The sequence below is a fragment of the Pteropus vampyrus genome, unplaced genomic scaffold, assembly GCF_000151845.1.
Source record: "Pteropus vampyrus isolate Shadow unplaced genomic scaffold, Pvam_2.0 Scaffold399, whole genome shotgun sequence".
Classification (NCBI taxonomy): domain Eukaryota; kingdom Metazoa; phylum Chordata; class Mammalia; order Chiroptera; family Pteropodidae; genus Pteropus; species Pteropus vampyrus.
In genome coordinates, this window is record NW_011889180.1 from 186,835 (window position 1) to 206,026 (window position 19,192).

Here is a 19,192-nt window from a genome sequence, read left to right on the forward strand (position 1 = left end):
CACGTTCAGGAATGTGAGCAGTCTTTTGTTGGTTTTGGCCTGCAGGCGGTTAATTGATTAACCTCCTACCTCTTCCTCCCACCCTCCAGACTGCTGTGATTTAATTTTAGGACATCTCAGAATTTTTCTCTTTTTCAAATGGTTAGTATTTTTCGAGCATTTACTATGGAGTCAAGCATTTTATCTTATCCTCGTGACAATCTCAGGCATTTGGTACTATTACTACCCCATTTTAGAGATTGTGTCAAGGAGACACAGAGTAACCAATTGACTGGCCCAGATTACACAGAGTTAGAGTAGGACCTTATCTCCTTTGAGAGTAAAGGCAGGGCCTGTCCGGCTTCCTATTAAGGACAGTAGATTTGGAAAGTATGTTCTTGTAAGAAAAATTCAAACAATACAGATAAAGCTTAAGTTCTTGCCTCTCCCCATTCCTAGCTGTCTCTGCCCCATGTACTCCCTTCCAATCCTGTTCCTATGCATACTATGTGTGCATATACATTATTTTTGACATGAATGGCTTCCCCTATGTTCTACAACTTGCTTTTCCCTTAACAAGATGTATTGAACACCATTTCCTCCTGTACATACATACACTTCTACCTGATTCTAACTACTGAATACTACTCCATTGCATGGATGTGCTTAGTTTATTTCTTCAGTACCCTAGAGAGTATTTCCAATTTTTCGCTATTACAAACAAGGCTGCTATACACAACTTTTCCAAAAAGCCGCGGTTCCTCTTCGCACTGCAGAATTAGAACCTTTCTTCCGGAAGGACCTACGTGCTGAACCTCTCCTCCGCCCCAGAAAGCACTGTTAATTGCCAATCCAACTGTAGACGCTCGTGCAACATGTATGATCCTTGCCCTCACCACCTCCACCGCCCCCACCTTCCCCTGCCTAGGATTTTTTTCCTCTAGAGAAAAACAGCTGCCCCAGTTCTCGACCCGGGGGTTTAAACAAACCCAAAGCCTGAAACCTCGAGTTCCGGAAAAAAGAGCCTGTATCTTTAAGAGGTATTGGTTCCTTTGGGAGTTGTAGTTTTGCTGGCCCAGGGAGCCGCCTACTCGCCTCACCTTACTTCTGATTCTGAAGACACAGCCCTTTCGGAAAGCGATGCCCTGACCGTATCTGCTTGCCTACCCTCACCATATCCGCTCGCCCTCCGGACCGCCGGAAGCTGGGGTTTTGGAGAGAACAAACCAGGGCGGGCAGAGGAGTGAAAGTACATTTCCCAGGGTGCGTTGCGAAAGGACGCGCAGCACCACATTAAAGAGCCCGCCAAGCCTAGCACCCGGCGGACGCAGGGACTTGTGTCTGCGCGGTCGCCCCTTCCCATTCCTCGTGAGTCACCCTTGCCCTTTCCTGGTCTGTCCTCTCCAAGGGGCAAGAAGGAGGCAAGAGTTTCAGGTGACTGTGCTGGCGTCCCCAGAGTGCCCTGTGGCCGTAGGGGGCGTCTGCAGGTTCTGTTACTCCTTTGGGTCTTTCAGTGGGAGTTTCGGGATCTGGGAACGCTGGGGACGGGGAGGGGGGATAAGGGCCCCAGGGGCTCTTCACTAAAGAGTAGATGGGGCGCTGGATGCTGGGGGCTACTGACTTTGCTTTGAGGCCCCTTCTGCCTCAGTTTGCCCTATGGGGTCTCCTTATTATGCACAAATCTCAATTACGGTAGTTGCCACCTTTATCTGATGTTTTGCCTTCCACGGTTTCAATTACTCGAAGTCAGCAGTCTGAAAATATTAAACGATGTGTATTTTAAATTATGAGAAGTTCGGAGTAGCTTAATGTAATCTTCCCCCATCCTGTTCCTTCCTGCCTGGGGTGTATTTCATCCCTTTGTCCCACTTATCCAGGCTGTATATGGTACTAGCTGGCTAGTCACTTAGTAGCCTTCTTGGTTGTCAGATCAACTGTCAGATATGGCAGTGCTTATGTTCAAGTAACCCTTATTTTACTTAATAATGGCCCCAAAGTGCAAGAGTAGTAATGCTGGCGATTCGGATATGCCGAAGAGAAGCCATAAAGTGTTTCTTTTAAATGAAAAGGTGAAAGTTCTTGACTTAATAAGAAAAGAAAAAAAATCATATGCTGAGGTATCTAAGATCTATGGTAAGAATGAATCTTCTATCCGTGAAATTGTGAAGAAGGAAAAAGAAATTCATGCTAGTTTTGCTGTCACACCTCAAACTGCAAAAGTTCCCGCAATAGTGCGGGATAAATGCTTGATTAAGATAGAGAAGCTATTCGTGGGTAGAAGACATGAGCAGAAAATGTGTTCCAATTGATGACAATGTGTTGCACCAGAAAGCATTGAGCCTGTATGAAGACTTCAGCAACGGACCCCTGAAACGAGTGATACCAAGCCATTTACTGCAAGTAAGAGATGGTTACACAGATTCGGGAACAGATGTGGATTGAAAAACATAAAAATTACTGGAGAGGCGGTGTCTGCTGATGAAGAAGCTGCTGCCACATTTCTGGCAGAGTTAAAGAAGTCGATTAAGGAGAAAGGATACCATCCAAAGCAAGTCTTAATAGGTATGTATGTATGTATAGGAGAAAGCATAATATGTATAAGGTTCTGCACTATCTGATGTTTCAGGCATCCACTGGTATTCTTGGAGTATCCCCCATGGATAAGGGGGGACTACTGTACTTGCCTCTTATATAATTTACAGTGTGATTTTATTCCTAGTCAACTTTCTTCTGCCTTTTTCTTTTCAAAAGGCAAATCAGATCCCTCCATGTGCCCCCTTTTCTTTGCTTTAAAGCTCTAAAATGCAAAGTCCCTGTCTTACCTTTCTTCAAAAAGCATATCCAAAGAGGCCTTATTATTTTATTTATTTGTTTGTTTGTTTGTTTGTCTGGTTTTTTTTATTAGTATCCTTGGATGGGCCCAAAAAGGCCTTATTATTTTATGCTGTTCCTGGCTCCCCTTCCCTATCCCAATTTTGGGCAGCATGTGATTGAGGACATTAAATAATATTTCAATTTGGCCTCAGTATTAAAAGTGGGCAGAATATTGGACTAGAAGTCTATTTTCTGAGTTTTCTGTACCGATGTCAGGTATGATAGGGCAGAGGCTCCAAGTGAGGTGCCTTATTCCTACAGGGTAGTTAAGAACGTGAACCTTAGACTTGGAAACACCTGGCAGTACTAGCTGTATATGACCTTGGGCAGACTATTTCATATCTTTAAGCTACAGTTTCCTTATCTATACTGTGAGTATGATAAGATCCAACTCATAGGACTATTGAGTGTATAATATGAGCTGATACTACAATGCCTTTGGTGTGGTGCCTGAAAAAAGCACTCCCTAAGTGTTAGCTATGAGTATCATTCCACCTTTTATGTTATCATAAAATACCTTTTTGACTGATCTAGCATGCTCCTCAGCCTTGCTTGCTTCACTTAGGCTTTCCCTGATTTTTCCTTCTTCCGAGACGTCTTCGACCAGGAGAATATTTCAGAGCCTTCATTTCTACTAGATTCAGGAACAAGTTAAACTCTTCTGCTCTCTCCTGGAGAGAAGTACCGTTTATTGAGCTTCTACTGTCTGCCATGTATTTGATGTTTTGTTTAATACTGACAGCAGTCCTAGGCCTGTTGGCCCTAGTTTTCAGATTAGGAAACTGAGGCTTAGAGAGGTTAAGTAACCTGTTTTAGGATCACACAGAAAGAGGCAGACATGGGTACAGAGCCCTGGGGGCTGATTCCCAGCCCAGAACTGTTCCTCTGCCCTAGTCTGTAGTAGGGTGCAGTCCAGATAGGGCTGCCCTCCCACCTCTGGCCATGACCTATCACCTGCCCATGTCTCCCCCTCACTATGCAGAGACTAAGACTGGGGTCAGACCTTTGGACTCTCCTTGGGGCATTTCTTCCTTGCTCTTTTTCGTCACCTTTGCATGGGACCAAGCACTGTTATCACCATTACCTGAATAAGAATCGGAGAGACCCAGGTCCCAGTCATGGCTGCAGCATCTACAAGCATCTGTAAAGTGGACAGAATACTTACCCTGCAGGGGTACTGTGAGAATGAAAAACTCATCTGTGGGCCAGAGTGGGTGAGCTCCCTCTTAGTGGCCGTTGTCATTAATGTCATCCTCATTTCATTGTCACCCTGTTTTGAGCACTTTATATATCACTCCTTTTGTCCTTTTTTAAATCCTAAAAAAGGATTTTTAAAGTTGGTTCAGTGTCGTGGTTAAGAGAATGGACTCTGGAACAAAAGGGTCTGCCATTTGCTAGCTGTGTGACCTTGGGCATGTGACTTTAATCTCCGTGACTCAGTTTCTTTATCATCTATTCTATAGAGTAAAGATAGTACTTCCTGCACATTAAGTTAGGGGTTCTTACAGTGATTTTTCCTTTGAAAGTGCCAAGAGGGAGAGGATATTGTACTCCCCATGTCGGTTTGAATTCTTGGAGAAGAGACTAAGATGGGATTAGATTTATTGGGGGAGGTATAGCTGGAGAAGGCAGGGAGGGCTGTTAGTCTGCTCCCTGTGAAGGAGCACGGGAAGGAAGGAAGGGAGGAGGGAGGGATGGGTGGAAAGAGTCTCAGACTGCAGTGTCCTTCTAAGACAGTTTCTGTTGGGTCTGTGGGGAGTCCTGGAGAAAAAGATGGCCCGTCTTGGCTCCAGGGCTCCCCATCTTGCAGGAATCAGTCTGTCTTGTTCCTGAATCTTTGGTTGGGAGCAGTTGATGGGGAACATGGCTTCCATGTCAACAAGCTGGGGGCATCTGTCAGTTATACTCCCTGCTGCAGGACGCCCAAGAGGGTTAGTGGTGCCAAAGATCAAACAGCGAGCTCGTGGCCAGGCTGGAATCCCTCCATCTGGGCATCCTGGGAAATGCCTTTGCCCTCAGGTGCCTGGCCAAGATCTCTAGTTCAGATTTACACTCTGGATTACCCTCCTGGGCTGAGCGGGGAGCAGAGCAGTTTCTATTGGTGGAGGCTTTCTCTGAGAGCTCATGGGAGCGTGAGTGTTGCTAAGTTGTGTTGTCTGTCAGCCTTAACCATTGGCTTGGTGGCAGTAGAGTCTGGCATAAGAAGAGACTTGCTGAGGTTCAGGGTTCCTGCTGGCTCTGGCTGGGGCGTAGGCTGACTGCTGGACATGCATTCCAGGTGCCTCTGGGGTGGCATGCAGCTAGCTCCCGCATTTCTCCTGACACTGAGCTTTAGGGCTGGAGGGAAGAGGTGGGTGTGGGCTGCGTCGTGGTACTGCAGCCGTGACCCTGCCAGAGGTGGATGCCAGGGCACTCCTGGGGACTTGTCTGCTGAGGTACTGGGGAGGCCAGGGGCTCCAGAGTCAGACTAGTTTCTCCTCTGGTAGGAGAGAAGTGTTGTGGGGCATAGGAAGGTGTGAAGCCATTGCTTTGGCCTCACTTTCCCCTCGCTCAGGATGCCCTGGAGGAAGATGGCTGACAGGTGGGTTTGCAGCCTTCTTTAGGCTTGGAGCCCCTGGGAGGGGAGGTCCCCTCTGAGGCCCCTGTAGTGGGCGCTGTTGGTGCTCTGCCCAGATCCCCTTGAATAGGCTGGTGCACCCCTCCCAGAGATGCCCCCTTCTCCATGAAATTGCCATCAGCCTCAGGAGCCTGGGAGGCTAGACCGTCCCTCCCCCAGCTCACGGTCAGTGACTGAATGATGAAGGGCCGGTGGTACAGAAAAGGGCAGCCCCTCGCTTTACGGTGGGACCCACTGTCTACCACCGCCCCTCACTCCCAGCTCCCGCTCCCCTTACTTCTTCTCCTGAGAAAATCGTATGCACGTAGATTGAGAAATTCAAAGATACACTCATCACATGACCCAGCAATCCCCTACTGGGGTAACCGCCTGGAGAGACGAAGTCTTGTGTTCGTACTAAACCTGCACACAAATGTTTATAGCAGGTCTATTCATGATTACCAAAACCTGTAAACAACCCAGATGTCCTTCAGTGAGTGGATAGAGAAACAGACTGTGGAAGATCCATGCAATAGAATACTGCTTGGCAAAAAAAAACAAAAAAACCCCAAAACAACTACTGATATGCTCAGCCAACTTGGATGAATCTCAGAGGCATTATGTTGGATGAAAGAAGCCAACTGTAGGAGATGCCATTCCAACTCTAGTTATGGAGTGCTGATTGATGGTTGTCAGGGGTGAGGGGCAGAGGAGGGCGTGACTCTAAAAGGGTAGCATGTGGGAGTTTTTTTGGTGCAGGTATCTATATATGTGTTAAAATTCAGAAAACTATACAAAAAAATCAATTTTAGAGTATGATAATTTTAAAAATCACATATGCCCCTATCTCTTGCTTCAGGAAGCCTATCAACTTTGGCCAGAATGGAGCAGCCCAAGGGGGTGGATTGGACAGTTGTCATCCTGACGTGCCAATACAAGGACAGCGTTGAGGTCTTCCAGAGAGGTAGGGAACCCTCTGCCCTCACCCTGCCCTGATGTGGAACCCTCACCATACATACCCCTACAGCCCCAGGAACCAGGCAGACCTGGGCTCATACCCAGAGTTTGCTTCTTCCCAGCCATGTGACCTTAGACGCATCACATCACTTTATGGAGACTCATTTTTTTCCTCTATAAAGTGGGAATGATTATACTTACCCCACAAAGTTGGGCAAAAATCTAACAAGCTATACTACGTGACATACTCCTGGTTCAAAGACGATAAAATAATGATTATTGGTAGATTTGCCCTAGGCGCTTGGGACTAGGGCTGGGAGGCTCGGGGAGCAGGTGCCAGCTGCGTTCTGACTGCAGAGCTGGAAGTACGTCAGAAGCGAGAGCAGATCCCTGCCGGAACGCTGTTACTGGCTGTGGAGGACCCCGAGACTTGTGTGGGCAGTGGAGGAGCCACCCTCAATGCCCTGCTGGTGGCCGCCGAACACCTGAGCGCCCGGGCAGGCTTCACAGTGAGTGCTTCTGTCGTTCCTTTGGTGCCTGAGTGGATTTGTGTTGGGTGCCATCCTTGGGCGCCTCTTGCCCAGGCCTCTGTCAACACGGCTCTTCCACTCTCAATAGGTGGTCACATCTGATGTCCTACACTCAGCCTGGATCCTCATCTTGCACATGGTTAGTAGAACGTTGGGCAGGGCGCCAGGCAGAAGGCCGCAACCGTTGATTCTTGGGGTTGGATGGGACTTGAGGGCTTTTCTGCCTGTGCGCGGGTGCAAGGTGTTCGTTGTGCAAACCCAGAAGAATCGGAATCAGAACTGATCTAAGTGTCCAGAAATAGGGAACTGGCTACATTATAAGCGGCATATCCTCCCGGCGGAACACCGAGACGGCAGCGAACTGGTTCGTCTAGCTCGGTGCATTGATCGGGAAGAGACTGGCCAGCTCTGTGACCTTACGCAAGTCACGTGACTCTTTCTAGGCCTCAATTTCCTCGTCTGTGAAATGGCAGCAGTTTCTGCTCTGTGTAGATGTGCTGAGATGACCCAGTGAATGCTTAAAATGGGGTCTGGCTTTGTATAGTTCCCAATCTTATTTCTTATTTCCCCAGTTTTACGTGTGTGTGTATTCTGGTGTCTCTACCTTTTCAGAATCTCATTTTTGTAAAAACAAAAAAAGACTGAATATGAGTCTGAAAGGATATATCTCAGAATGAGGGCAATGGTTACTATTCTTGAGGGATTGTTTTTCTTTTTGCATATGTGCGTTTTCCAACTTTATACTATAATCATGTAACTGAAAAAAATTACATGAGAAAATCACTTTTAAAAAGTCCTCTAACTTGATGACTTTCCACCTTCGTACAGCCAGTCGGGTGTCCCCAGGCTCTCTGCCCCAAGAGTCCTCTTGCCTGTCCCTGCTTCTCCTCCAGGGCCGAGACTTCCCCTTCGATGACTGTGGCCGGGCCTTCACCTGCCTCCCTGTGGAGAACCCCCAGGCCCCTGTGGAGGCCACGGTCTGCAACCTGGACTGCTTGCTGGACGTCATGAGCTATCGGGTGAGGCCAGCGGCTCCCCTGGGGCCTTGTCCCTCTCTCGCTGCACCACCAGCTACAGTCTGTGTAGCTCAGACGGGATGCCAGGAAGAGCGGCTTGGTGTACTCAGAGTTAGGTAGAGCTTTAGAAAGTTAGGGTTGGCCACACTCAGGGGAGGTGTGGGCCCAGGAGATGGGTAGGAGAGTCTGGGGAGCATTGGGACAGGCCAAGACTGGGCTGTGTGGGAGCAGAGGAAGCCCTGGGCCAGGCCACCAGCTGCACTTTCTCTCCTACAGCTGGGCCCAGGCTGCCCACCAGGTGTGTGGGTCTGCAGCACCGATATGCGGCTGTCTGTTCCTCTCAACCCAGGTGAGCCTGAGAAGGCTTGGGATTGCCTTCTCTTGTCATAGCCAGAGGTGGGCTGTGCCTTTCCTTGCCCGCCGCCACTGGGCCTGGCTCACTGCTCTACTGAGGAGGGAAGCTATAAGGTATGGAGGATGAAGTCCAAACTCAGAGGCAGGGCTTCTCCGGCAGGGCCTCTGCCGGCCAGTCTTTGAAATGGGCGTACCCAGCCCTGCGTCTTCTGGCTCATGCGGCTGTGGGAAAACTTTGGGAGGGGAGGGGAGGTCATTCTCCCAGAGGAATGTCTCTTTGGCTCGGAAACCATTTTTTCTTTTTAGAGGTGCCAAGATGCCCTTGCGCTGAGCTCTTGCCTCTCCCTGGCTGGGGACTGTTTGTCTTGGGTTGGGGGCCCTGGGGAGCCTCCTGACTGACCCACCCACAGGGATCAGCTGGGACGGCTTCCGGGGAGCGAGAGTGATCGCCTTGCCAGGGAGCACAGCCTACGCCCGGAACCATGGCGTCTACCTCACCGACCCCCAGGTAGTCAGTCCCCTGCGGTGGCAGCGTCACGGGCAGCTGAGCCAGCCCAGGGTGGCCTCCCATTCCTGCACTCTGGGCAGCCTCTGGTCCTGGACTTCCTGTCATGGTCTGGATTTGGAGGAGTTTCCCCCGTGGCAACAGCTTTTTTGCTCACTTAGTCTTTTGTCAAATTCAAATGGCACATGGACCCTATGCCAGGCTCTGTTCTTGCACTGGGGCTGTGAAGACCTTCAGAACCCGCCCTTTTTTATTGTCAGGGGTGCGACGGTGCTCCCCAGGGGGCCTGCTGGTACCTGTCAGACATGTATCCTAGGTTTTTGTTTGGAAAGCACCCTCGTTGTGCCCCCATTCCTGGTCCTCCCTTCTTCCCTTCCCTTCCTCTGTCGTCCGCCCCCATGCAGGGTCTCGTTTTGGACATTTACTACCGGGGCACCGAGGCGGAGATACGACGGTGTGCCAGGCCTGACGGGCGGGTGCCACTGGTATGGCTGCCACCTGGCTGGGGGCTTTGGGGGCCCCGTGGGAAAGGAGCAGAGCCCCCCTCCTTCTAGAAGATTCTGGGAGCAGGATAGAACTAGAATCTGATGTGGTCTGGAACTGGCATTTAGAGGAGCAGGCAGAGCCAGAATCTGAAGAAGGGGTCTTGTCCTGAACTGCAAAGGCTCAAGCCAGAATGTGAGCAAGTTCAGGAGTGCAGCCGGGAAGAAGTCTAGAACCTGACTCGGGACAAGGGTAGGAGTGGTGGGTAAGGGTCTGGGACCAGACCATGGGGAAGATGGAGAACTAGGTTTGGGAAGAGGTCTGAAAATTGAGGGGTGTCCCAGAAGGTGCCTGTTGAAGGGTCCCTTGGTGGGAGCCACCCCCAGTAAGCCTGGAGCCTGGGTGCTGGAGTGGCCCAAACCATGAAGAACTCTGCTTGGTATGGTGGTCAGCCTTGCTTGGCCCATCTGCATGTGTCCTCCCCAACTCGGGCCCAAGCCTGGCCCCAGGGGCCCCACACCTGACCCTCATGGGGGCTCTTCCAGGTCTCTGGGGTCACCTTCTTCTCTGTGGAGACTGCTGAGCATCTCCTGGCCACTCACGTGAGCCCACCCCTGGACGCCTGCACCTACATGGGCTTGGATTCTGGAGCCCAGCCTGTCCAGGTGATGGGAGGTGGGGATGGAGGCTGGGGGTCCATAGCCTGGGGGCGAGCCCTTGACACTGGTGACCTGGCTCTGCGACCTCAAGCTAGCCCCTCCCCTCTCTGAGTCAGCATCTCTGGGGATAGGACTGCTGCAGTTTGGCCTAGGAGCCCCCCAATAGCTGTGCTTCCTACTCTTGCCCCAGCTGTCTCTATTTTTCGACATCCTGCTGTGCATGGCCCGGAATGTGAGCAGGGAGGACTTCCTGGCGGGGCAGCCCCCGGAGATCAGGCAAGGTGACACAGACGTCGCAGGTTATCTGCAGGGTGCCCGGGCCAAGCTGTGGAGGGAGCTTCGTGATCAGCCCCTCACCATGGGTGGGTATTGTCTTTCGGCTCTCCAAGGTGGGGAGACCATGGGAGTGAGGACCCCCAGAATGAGGCTGCCACCTGCCTGGCCCCTGGGCTCCTGGACCAGGCTGGCCTAGTGCATGTCCCAGAGCCCTCCCCCCTCCACCCCCAAGATAACCCTCTTCCTTTCTTCCTTTTGTCTCATTCCTTGGCTCCAGTTGCCGTCTTTCCACTTTCTAGCCGTGTGACTTTAGGCAGGTTGCTGAACCTCTCTGGATCTCAGCTTCCCCATTGGCACAATGGGCTCATCACCATGCCCGTCCTCCCAGCTTCTGATGATGTGTCTTTTGGTAGAAGGCCTGGCCTGGCATCAGAGATGCAGCAGGCATAGGGTTGGGGTTAGTGCTTGTTATCTTTACAGCATATATCCCGGATGGCAGCTACAGCTACATGACCAGCTCGGCCAGTGAGTTCCTGCACAGCCTTACGTCCCCTGGGGCTCCTGGGCCTCAGGTCGTGTACTCTCAGGTGGAGGTAAGACCTTCTTGGAGGTAAGGCCAGCAGAGGTGCCTTCTGGGTTCTTGAGAACAGGTGGGATAGGGTCTCCTGGGAAGGGGAGGAATAGCCCATGCTTGAAACAGATTACCTATGAATGTGGGTCTTATTATCCCCATTTCATACATGAGGCACTGGTGGCTCAGAGAGGTTAGAAAACTCGCCTAAAGTCGTAGAGCTAGTAAGTGGCCAAGTCAGGATTCTACATCCACGTCTGCCTAATTGAGAAGCTAGAGAAGACCTCCCTCATCCTATTCTTGGGGTCTGCTTTGAGTTGATGGGCCTGGGTCAGTGCCATGGTGCTGAGGAAAGGGACAGATAGAGTTCAGAAGTGGCCCTCGGGGGATGGGGGGTCAGGGTACCTGGCTTGTGGCAGAAGTTTTCTAGGGGAGCTGTCATCTGGGGGACCTCCATCGCTGATTTCAGGTTTGCTCTGGAGGAGAAGGCAGAGAGTGTGCCTCTGCAGGAACATCATGAACAGGGCGGAATGGGAGGCTCAGGCCAGGGCGGGTGCAGAGGAGTCAGGCTGGCTGACGGCCATGGGTCTTGGCTGTGGAGGAGGATCAGGGCAGCCCCCGGCTCTGGGCCCTCACGATCTCTCTGGCTTCACAGGAGCTGCAGCTTCTGGAGGCTGGGAGCTCTGTGATCAGCTGCCTGCTGGAGGGCCCTGTCCAACTGGGTCCTGGGAGTGTCCTACAGCACTGCCACCTTCAGGTGAGATCTGAGAGCAGGGGCAGAGCTAGGTCCAGGTTGTGGGGGCCAGGTCCTATGTGTGTTGGGGGTTGCCTGTGCTGTCCACTTGAGATGCCTGCTCTCTCCCCTGCTAGGGTCCCATTCACATTGGCGCTGGCTGCTTCGTGAGTGGCCTGGACACAACCCAGTCCAAGGCACTGCACGGCCTGGAGCTGCGTGACGTTGTCCTGCAGGGACACCACATGCGGCTGCACGGCAACCCCAGCCGTGTCTTCACCCTCTTTGGCTGTCTGGACAGCTGGGAAGTAGGTGCCTGCCTTACCTTCTCTCATCTTCAGGCTTTGGGGACCCAGGGGTCCCACTCTCCCGTTCCACTGGAGGGATAGGCTTGAGGAGGGTGTGGCCAGTAGAGACTCACCATCCCTTTACCTCCCTCCTCATCTACTCTGACAGGCAGGCTGCTGGGGATTTTTATCCCCATTTTACGGGTTGGAGACCCGCCTTGGGCTGCAGAGCCAGTTTTGGTAGATCGGACCTAGAACCAGGATTCTGTACCAAGTCGCATACACCTAGGCAGGGCCACTAAGGCTCCAGGGCTTGACACGGTGTATCAGAATTTGCTGGCACACGTGCAAGTCTCTCTCCTGTCACCTCTTGAGTAGCTCCTGGCCTTCTGGCCTTAGTATCCCTAGCCTCTTCCTGCGGCCCCTGCAGCCCTGACTGTTTACTCTTCATCCCCCAGAGACAGGGGACAGGAACATATCTCAACATGTCCTGGAGTGAATTCTTCCAGAAGACAGGCATTCGGTAAGATCGATGGCCGTAATGGGCCCCTGTGGGCCTCAGCAGCCAGGGCAGCCTTCCCTAGGCTCATCTCCGCCCTGGCCCCAGAGTGCCACCTGCCCTCCCACCAGCCCACGGGGACTGAGATACCTTCGGGCAGCCTGATCCTCCCCAGCACCTTACCCTTGGTCAACTCCTAATCCATGGCTATGCTCAGGCTTTGAGATTTTGTTCAGAGGCTTGGGAAAGGAAGCAGTTCACCTCCTTCCCTGAATTGCCCCTTTTTGTCTCCTCTAGAGGAGTTTGTCCTGCCCCATGAATTAGCCAGCCCCCAGCTGACAGATGGTCAGGGCTTGATGAGGAAGCAGGAGCCCTTGCTTGCCTCCTGCTGATGGTCCTTTTCCCCACATCAGAAATTGGGACCTGTGGGACCCAGACACGCCCCCTGCAGAGCGTCACCTTCTCAGTGCCCGCCTCTTTCCTGTGCTTCACCCCTCGAGGGCCCTGGGGCCCCGGGACATGCTGTGGATGCTAGACCCCCACGAGGATGGGGGCAAGGCCCTGTGGGCCTGGCGGGCCTCGTGGCGCCTGTCCTGGGAGCAGCTGCAGCCACGCCTGGATCGGGCCGCCACGCTGGCCTCCCGCCGGGACTTGTTCTTCCGCCAGGCCTTGCGTAAGGCTCGGCACGTGCTGCAGGACCAGCAGGACCTCAGCCTGCGCCCGCTGATCAGGGCCGCTGTCAGCGAGGGCTGTGCTGGGCCCCTGCTGGCCACGCTGGACCAAGGTGAGTGTGCTGAGAAGCAAGACCCAGGGTTACCTGCTCTGCTTGTCTTCTGGGTTGATGACCTGTGGGTACTAGGGAGCCATGAGACTTCAAAGCAGCATTGAGACAGTGGAATTTACTTTTAGGTTTCTAGGAAGCTTCATCCTTGTCAGTAGGGGGTTTGATGAGAGGCTGAGGCCTGGGGCTGAGCTTCTGGGTCCTGGGAGCCTCAGCTAACCCTACGTGTTCTGTACTGGGTGCTGAGACATAGGTGAAGAGCTCCAGAGCCCCAGGGGAATGTGGCTGGCTCTACCTGAGGGCTCAGGCACACTGGCCGGGGATCAAGCAGTACCTCATTAATGGTCCCAATAACTGGAAAATGATCCCCATTTAAGTTGCTCACCTATAGCTGGTTGGGGGTGGGGCTGAGACTGAACCTAGGTGGTTTGGCCCCGCAGTGTGAACTGTTAACCATTCTGGGCATCCTGGATTGGAGTGAAAAAGCACAGCCGGGCTGGGGCTGGGGCTAGCAGGATGAGAAGAACTTGGCCGGGCAGAGAAGTGGGATGTGCACTCACAGGCACGGATGCATCTTGGGTGAAAGTGAAGAGGTGTGAGGGATTTGGAGTGTTTGGGCATCGTTGAATATTCTCTAGGGGCAGGGGGCATTGGGGGCGGATCATTTCCCCAGTCACCTCTGATTCCTGGTCCCTCAGTTGCTGCTGGCACAGGAGACCCTGGTGTGGCAGCCCGGGCACTGGCCTGTGTGGCAGACGTGCTGGGCTGCTGGGCAGAGGGCCGAGGTGGTTTACGGAGTGGGCCAGCTGCCAACCCTGACTGGATTCGGCCCTTCTCATACCTGGAATGTGGAGACCTGGCGGGGGGTGTGGAGGCACTTGCCCAGGAGCGGGACAAGTGGCTTAGCAGGTGGGCACTAATGATGTCAGAACCCATGGAAAAGCACCTGGTCATCCTTGGAGGTGGAAACCCGGAGAGAGGTGGGGCAGTCACTCCGGTCAGTCAGATCCCAAAACCCAGGCAGTCCACCCGCAGCTTAGTTCTCTATGCCACCATCTCTCCCTTCCTTCGTGGCAGGCCAGCCTTGCTAGTGCGAGCCGCCCGCCACTACGAGGGGGCTGGACAAATCTTGATCCGCCAGGCTGTGATGTCGGCCCAGCACTTTGTCTCCACGGAGCCAGTGGAGCCGCCAGCACCTGGGCAGTGGGTGGTGGCTGAGTGCCCGGCTCGTGTGGATTTCTCTGGTGAGCCCTTTGTGCGAGTGGGGGTGAGCGTAGCTATCCCTGGGCTGCTTTGGCAGCCCCTGTGACCAGCTTGGTCTTGTTGGACTGCCGCAGGTGGCTGGAGCGACACGCCACCCCTTGCCTACGAGCTTGGTGGGGCAGTGGTGGGCATGGCTGTGCGAGTAGATGGCCGCCGGCCCATTGGGGCCAGGGCACGCCGCATCTTGGAGCCCACTCTGTGGCTGGCGATGGGGCCAAGGCAGGACGAGATGGCCATGAAGATAGTGTGCCAGAGCCTGGATGACCTGCAGGATTACTGCCAGCCCCATGCTCCAGGTCAGGGCACCCAGGACATCTGCCAGTGGGGATGGCACACACAGCCAGCTGGGTGTGGGGACAGAACTTTGGGGACCCTGCTGGCCATGGGAGCCTGGCCTGAGGATGAGCCAGTCTGGTTAAGGAGCACGTAGGTGCAGGAAGTAGAGCTGACACATTTCTCATGTTGGGGAGCCCAGGCCTTTTTGTGACTTGGGGATGGGGCCTGCACTGCTGCTGGGCTTTTGTCCCCCAAATGAGCCCCATGCTGGGATGGGATGTACTGGAGTTGGGGTGTTATCTTCTTCTGCTGTTGGAAACCAAATGAGGGAGCTTGCTGGTGCTGGTCCCTCTGCAGGAGCCCTGCTCAAGGCTGCCTTCATTTGTGCGGGGATCGTGAGTGTCCATTCCAAGCTCTCACTGAGGGAGCAGCTGCTGCACACCTTTGGGGGCGGCTTTGAGCTGCACACCTGGTCTGAGCTGCCCCATGGTTCTGGCCTTGGTAAGTGGGCCCTGTCCCCTTGCTACCAACCACTCTGCCCTAGCCCTCCAGCCTCACCTTCGATCCTCCTCCCTGCCTTTAACCGGCAGAGAGAGCGGGTGGGGCAGGACTAGGCTGGGCAGAGCTGTTTCATGCTTGGCACCATCCTACCTGCTCTGCAGGGACCAGCAGCATCCTGGCGGGCACTGCCCTGGCTGCCTTGCAGCGGGCTGCAGGCCGGATGGTGGGCACAGAGGCCCTGATCCATGCAGTGCTGCACCTGGAGCAGGTGCTCACCACAGGTATGGGACTGCCCCTGGTGGGAGGGAGGTCACTGGCACTTTCCCAAGGGCCTCCAGAGGCTCCCCTGGGCTTATAGCCAGATACTGTGCTGCTCCTTCACATGGTTAGAGCTTCCTGTTTATCACTCTGACATTCTCTAGTGGTTTTCAACTTGAAATATTTCTACCTTTAGGAGTACCTACTGAATGCCAGAGTCTATGCTACATGGTTCATGTGTGTTAGGTTTATAGGTTTATTCCTTAACTTTGTTGCCTTCTAGGGCTGTCCCTCAGGGAGGGGCTGGGCAGAACTGGGTTTGGAGTAGGGGACAGGACCTTCAGCCTGCTCTTCCAACCAGCTTACCCCTCCCTTGGGCTGTGGTCATTTGTGCCCACCTCCCTTCTCCCATGCTAGCCATGTGGGTGGGGCACTGAGGGCTTAGAACATGGCTGTGATCATAACGGAATGGTACTAGCCCCAGGCTTCTCCCTCCTTTTGCCAGTGTGGCCCCTTGGAATCCGTGCACAATAGGGAGCAGCCAGAGGTTTGTCTGGCCCGATCCTGGGGTGCTCTGGTCACCTCAGGATGCCAGGCCTCATCATGACTCTGGGAAGGAGACCGTCACAGATATGTACAGATGCCGATTATGCTATCTTTTCTGGTCACTTTGCAGCCCAGCCTCCTCCTATCATTGTAATGACTCACATCTCATTGTAGGTAGTCGTTAGCAAGAGGGGCAGATGGGGAGGTCTTTCCAGTTTTCTTCTGAGGTGCACCATTCAAATCCTTCATTTGGTCAACTGACCACTATTTATTGAGGATCTACTGAGTTTGGGCCCTGGGGATAAAATGAGCAAAAATAAGGCCCTTGCCTTCAAAAGTCATATGGTCTGTTGGAGACAGACGTAGACGTTAATCAACAGCCATTCAAATGACGAATAAATATAAGCTCTGCTAGGTGCTCTGAAGGAGAGGGACACAATTAAGGAGTTTTTGACATTTGGGGCCTAACACTAACTACTGTTTTGGCTATGAAGTTCCAGATGCCTTCTGCCATTTGCATTTTATAAATCCTTGCTGGTCTTTCCCCAAATATCAAGGGCCTATCCCAGGACCATCTCAAGTATTGTCATTTTTATAGAGCTGCAAGAGGAAGAGATTCACAACTTTCATTATTAAAGCAAGATGTGAACAGGCTCTTTCATGTTTGATAGGTTTATTTCCAACATCAGCACCCTTTATCAGAAAATACAGGATGCAGGAGGCAGTTAGGCTGTAGGAAAAGTCCTACATCATTTCTCCTCGGGGGAGAGGTTAGTGCAAGGTCATACCCTTCGATGTGGTTCCACCTACACGTCAGGTCTGCAATGCAATTTGGACTTTGTGTATCCCAAGCTTGACTCTGGAGTGAAATCCTTTTCCTTGCTGGAAAGGATTCCCTTGGAGCCTGACAATGTTGGGCTCATCCTTTTCCCACGGCTGGGGGCAGAAGCTGTCCAGCTCACTTGGACTAGTTGAAGGAAGCTGTCTTCCCCATGCCAGTCCCTGCCAGGGGTGCAGGGCTGGAAGCGGGAAGTTAGGCCAGATAAGCTCCGACAGTGATGGACCCTGGGCTCCCAGGAGGTGGCTGGCAGGACCAAGTGGGTGGCCTAATGCCCGGCATCAAGATTGGGCGCTCCCGGGCTCAGCTGCCACTGAAGGTGGAGGTGGAAGAGATCACCGTCCCTGAGGGCTTTGTCCAGACACTCAATGACCACCTGCTTCTGGTGTACACTGGTAAGACCCGCCTGGCTCGGAATCTGCTGCAGGTGAGCCCCACCCCAGGAGGAAGGGAGGCAGAAGGCTCAGGTGGGCCCAGACCCTCATTGCAGCCCTCCTGCCCCATCTGCAGGATGTGCTAAGGAGCTGGTATGCCAGGCTGCCTGCCGTCGTGGAGAATGCCCATGGCCTGGTGCAGCACACCAAGGAGTGCGCGGAAGCCTTCCGCCAAGGTGAGGTGCTTCCTTCCTGAGGACAAGGACACTACAAGTGAGTGCCTTGTTGCCCATGGGTCTGAAGCCAGGGGCCTTTGCAGACTTGGCATAGGCACCAGGTATAAGGCCTCCGGGGACAGAAACCAACTGTGTCTTCTTCAGGGTCTCACACTTAGGTCGGAGCCACATCTCAGGATAATACTTGTATTATGGGGAAGAGGCTCGGGCCCCATAGCTGAGTGCCAGGGAGTCAGAGCCGAGCAGGGTTTCGAGTGGCTACACAGTTCATTTTTATTGAACACTATGCTGGGTACCATGCCAGCTGCTATGTACACATTAGCCCTAAAACAACCCCGTGAGGTGGGCTTTATCACTCCTTTTGCCAGCCATTGGTTAAGCAGTGCCTCTTGGCTCTATTCAGTCTACAGATTGGCACTGAGTGAATATCCTGGCTCAGGCACACCCTCCCCTCTCCGCCCCCACCACAGGAAGCCTACCTCTGCTGGGCAAGTGCCTGACCTTATACTGGGAGCAGAAGAAGCTCATGGCTCCAGGCTGTGAGCCTCTGGCTGTGCGGCATATGATGGATGTCCTGGCCCCCTACGTGCACGGCCAGAGCCTGGCAGGGGCAGGCGGCGGGGGCTTTCTTTATCTTTTGACCAAGGAGCCGCGGCAAAAGGAGGCTCTGGAGGCTGTGCTGGCCAAGACTGAGGTACCTGATGGTGCTGGGTATGATTGTGGTGGGTAGGAGCCTTCACTCTGGCCCCACTGGCTAACCAGGGCTTACTGCTGCAAGTCCCCCTGGCTCTGCAGCCTCAGTCCAGCTTCCAGAATGCCTGAGATTTGCCCAGAGCCCTCTAAACACCTCCTGCTCTTTGCTCCCAGGGCCTCGGGAATTACAGCATCCACCTGGTAGAAGTAGACACTTGGGGCCTGAGCCTGCAGCTGCTGGGGAGTGAGATCTCAACCTGATGCTCTTGTCCTTCTGCAAGAGGAGAAAGCCTGGAGCTATAGCAGCCCCTCCCTTTGGAGTACTCAGCCTTCTCCTCCGCAGCCACCTCTTTGTGAATCTCCTCCCAAAAGATGACCTGAGCTCGGACCCAGCCCCTGTTGGAGCTTAGTGAAGCAGAGATCATGCTTAGAAACAGGACTGTGACCTCCTGGTTGACAATGGTCTAGGCTTGGCCTTTGCTTCATCTGGACACAGGAAGGTCCTAAGCTCAGTGTCCCTGTGGCCTTTACAATTCCTATGGCCCAGCTTGGGCCTTGACCGTCTCCTTTTACACGAGGGCCCTGGAAGACGGGTCTAGCAAACAGCTGTAGCAGAGGGCTGGGGTCTCTTGGTAAGGCTGACCCCGAAGAGGCCCTTTGGGGCATTTCCTGTGGCCTTCCTTAGAGGTCAGAATTTTGCTCAATACTCACTCAAAGGTCGACTTGATGGAGGAGTTGGAGCAGGGGTGGGGGGTCCACATCCACATCTATGGCAGTGAGCCAGTATGGTCCTACAGCAAGTCAGTGCCAACGCAGGCCTTAACCAATAACACTATGACTGTGCCATATGACTCAGTGCCAGTGAGTAATGGGTTCTCAGGGCTGTGACCTTGGAATAAATTCACTCTGCCCTTCAAGACTGTCCTCATAAAACTCTTTTGTTCCTGCTGGCAATTCTCGCTTCCCTTGGCACTGTGGGAAACTGCCCTGGGGATGATCCAGCTTCCGGTGCTGAAGGCCAAGGAGGTGGAAGAGGGTCCAGGATCAGATGAGGGGCTGGCTATCATGCGAGTCCTGGGAGTAGCCGTGTGCCACTCGGTGTGGGAG

The 19,192-nt window shown here is 53.4% G+C and overlaps 1 protein-coding gene across 4 annotated transcripts; it reads left to right on the top strand.

Moving 5' to 3' along the window:
• The first annotated feature begins 935 nt into the window (after positions 1-935).
• Positions 936-19,002, top strand: FUK (fucokinase). 4 transcript variants are annotated; one of them, XM_011380640.2, is made up of 25 exons: positions 937-1,413; positions 2,308-2,541; positions 6,309-6,413; positions 6,764-6,915; positions 7,025-7,075; positions 7,830-7,955; positions 8,229-8,301; positions 8,717-8,814; positions 9,216-9,296; positions 9,840-9,959; positions 10,144-10,315; positions 10,710-10,822; positions 11,456-11,557; positions 11,671-11,841; positions 12,279-12,343; positions 12,733-13,103; positions 13,799-14,009; positions 14,178-14,344; positions 14,438-14,659; positions 14,997-15,140; positions 15,302-15,421; positions 17,022-17,209; positions 17,293-17,392; positions 17,863-18,086; positions 18,260-19,002. In XM_011380640.2, exons 3-25 carry the CDS (start codon positions 6,332-6,334, stop codon positions 18,344-18,346), a joined length of 3,240 nt encoding a protein of 1,079 aa, XP_011378942.1. In that variant the 5' UTR covers positions 937-1,413; positions 2,308-2,541; positions 6,309-6,331; the 3' UTR covers positions 18,347-19,002. The 4 variants fall into 4 exon arrangements, with proteins under 4 accessions (XP_011378943.1, XP_011378942.1, XP_023379417.1 ...); XM_023523649.1 differs by having other exon boundaries at positions 2,312-2,541; positions 18,260-18,402; XM_023523648.1 differs by having other exon boundaries at positions 937-1,347; positions 18,260-18,402.
• The last annotated feature ends 190 nt before the right edge of the window (positions 19,003-19,192 follow it).

Coding starts and splice junctions, on each gene's coding strand:
- FUK (XM_011380640.2), top strand. CDS start 6,332: ATGGAGCAGCCCAAGGGGGTGGATTGGACAGTTGTCATCCTGACGTGC. Junction 8,302..8,716: donor GTCTGTTCCTCTCAACCCAG/GTGAGCCTGAGA, acceptor ACCCACCCACAG/GGATCAGCTGGGACGGCTTC. Junction 17,393..17,862: donor CGCGGAAGCCTTCCGCCAAG/GTGAGGTGCTTC, acceptor CCCCCACCACAG/GAAGCCTACCTCTGCTGGGC.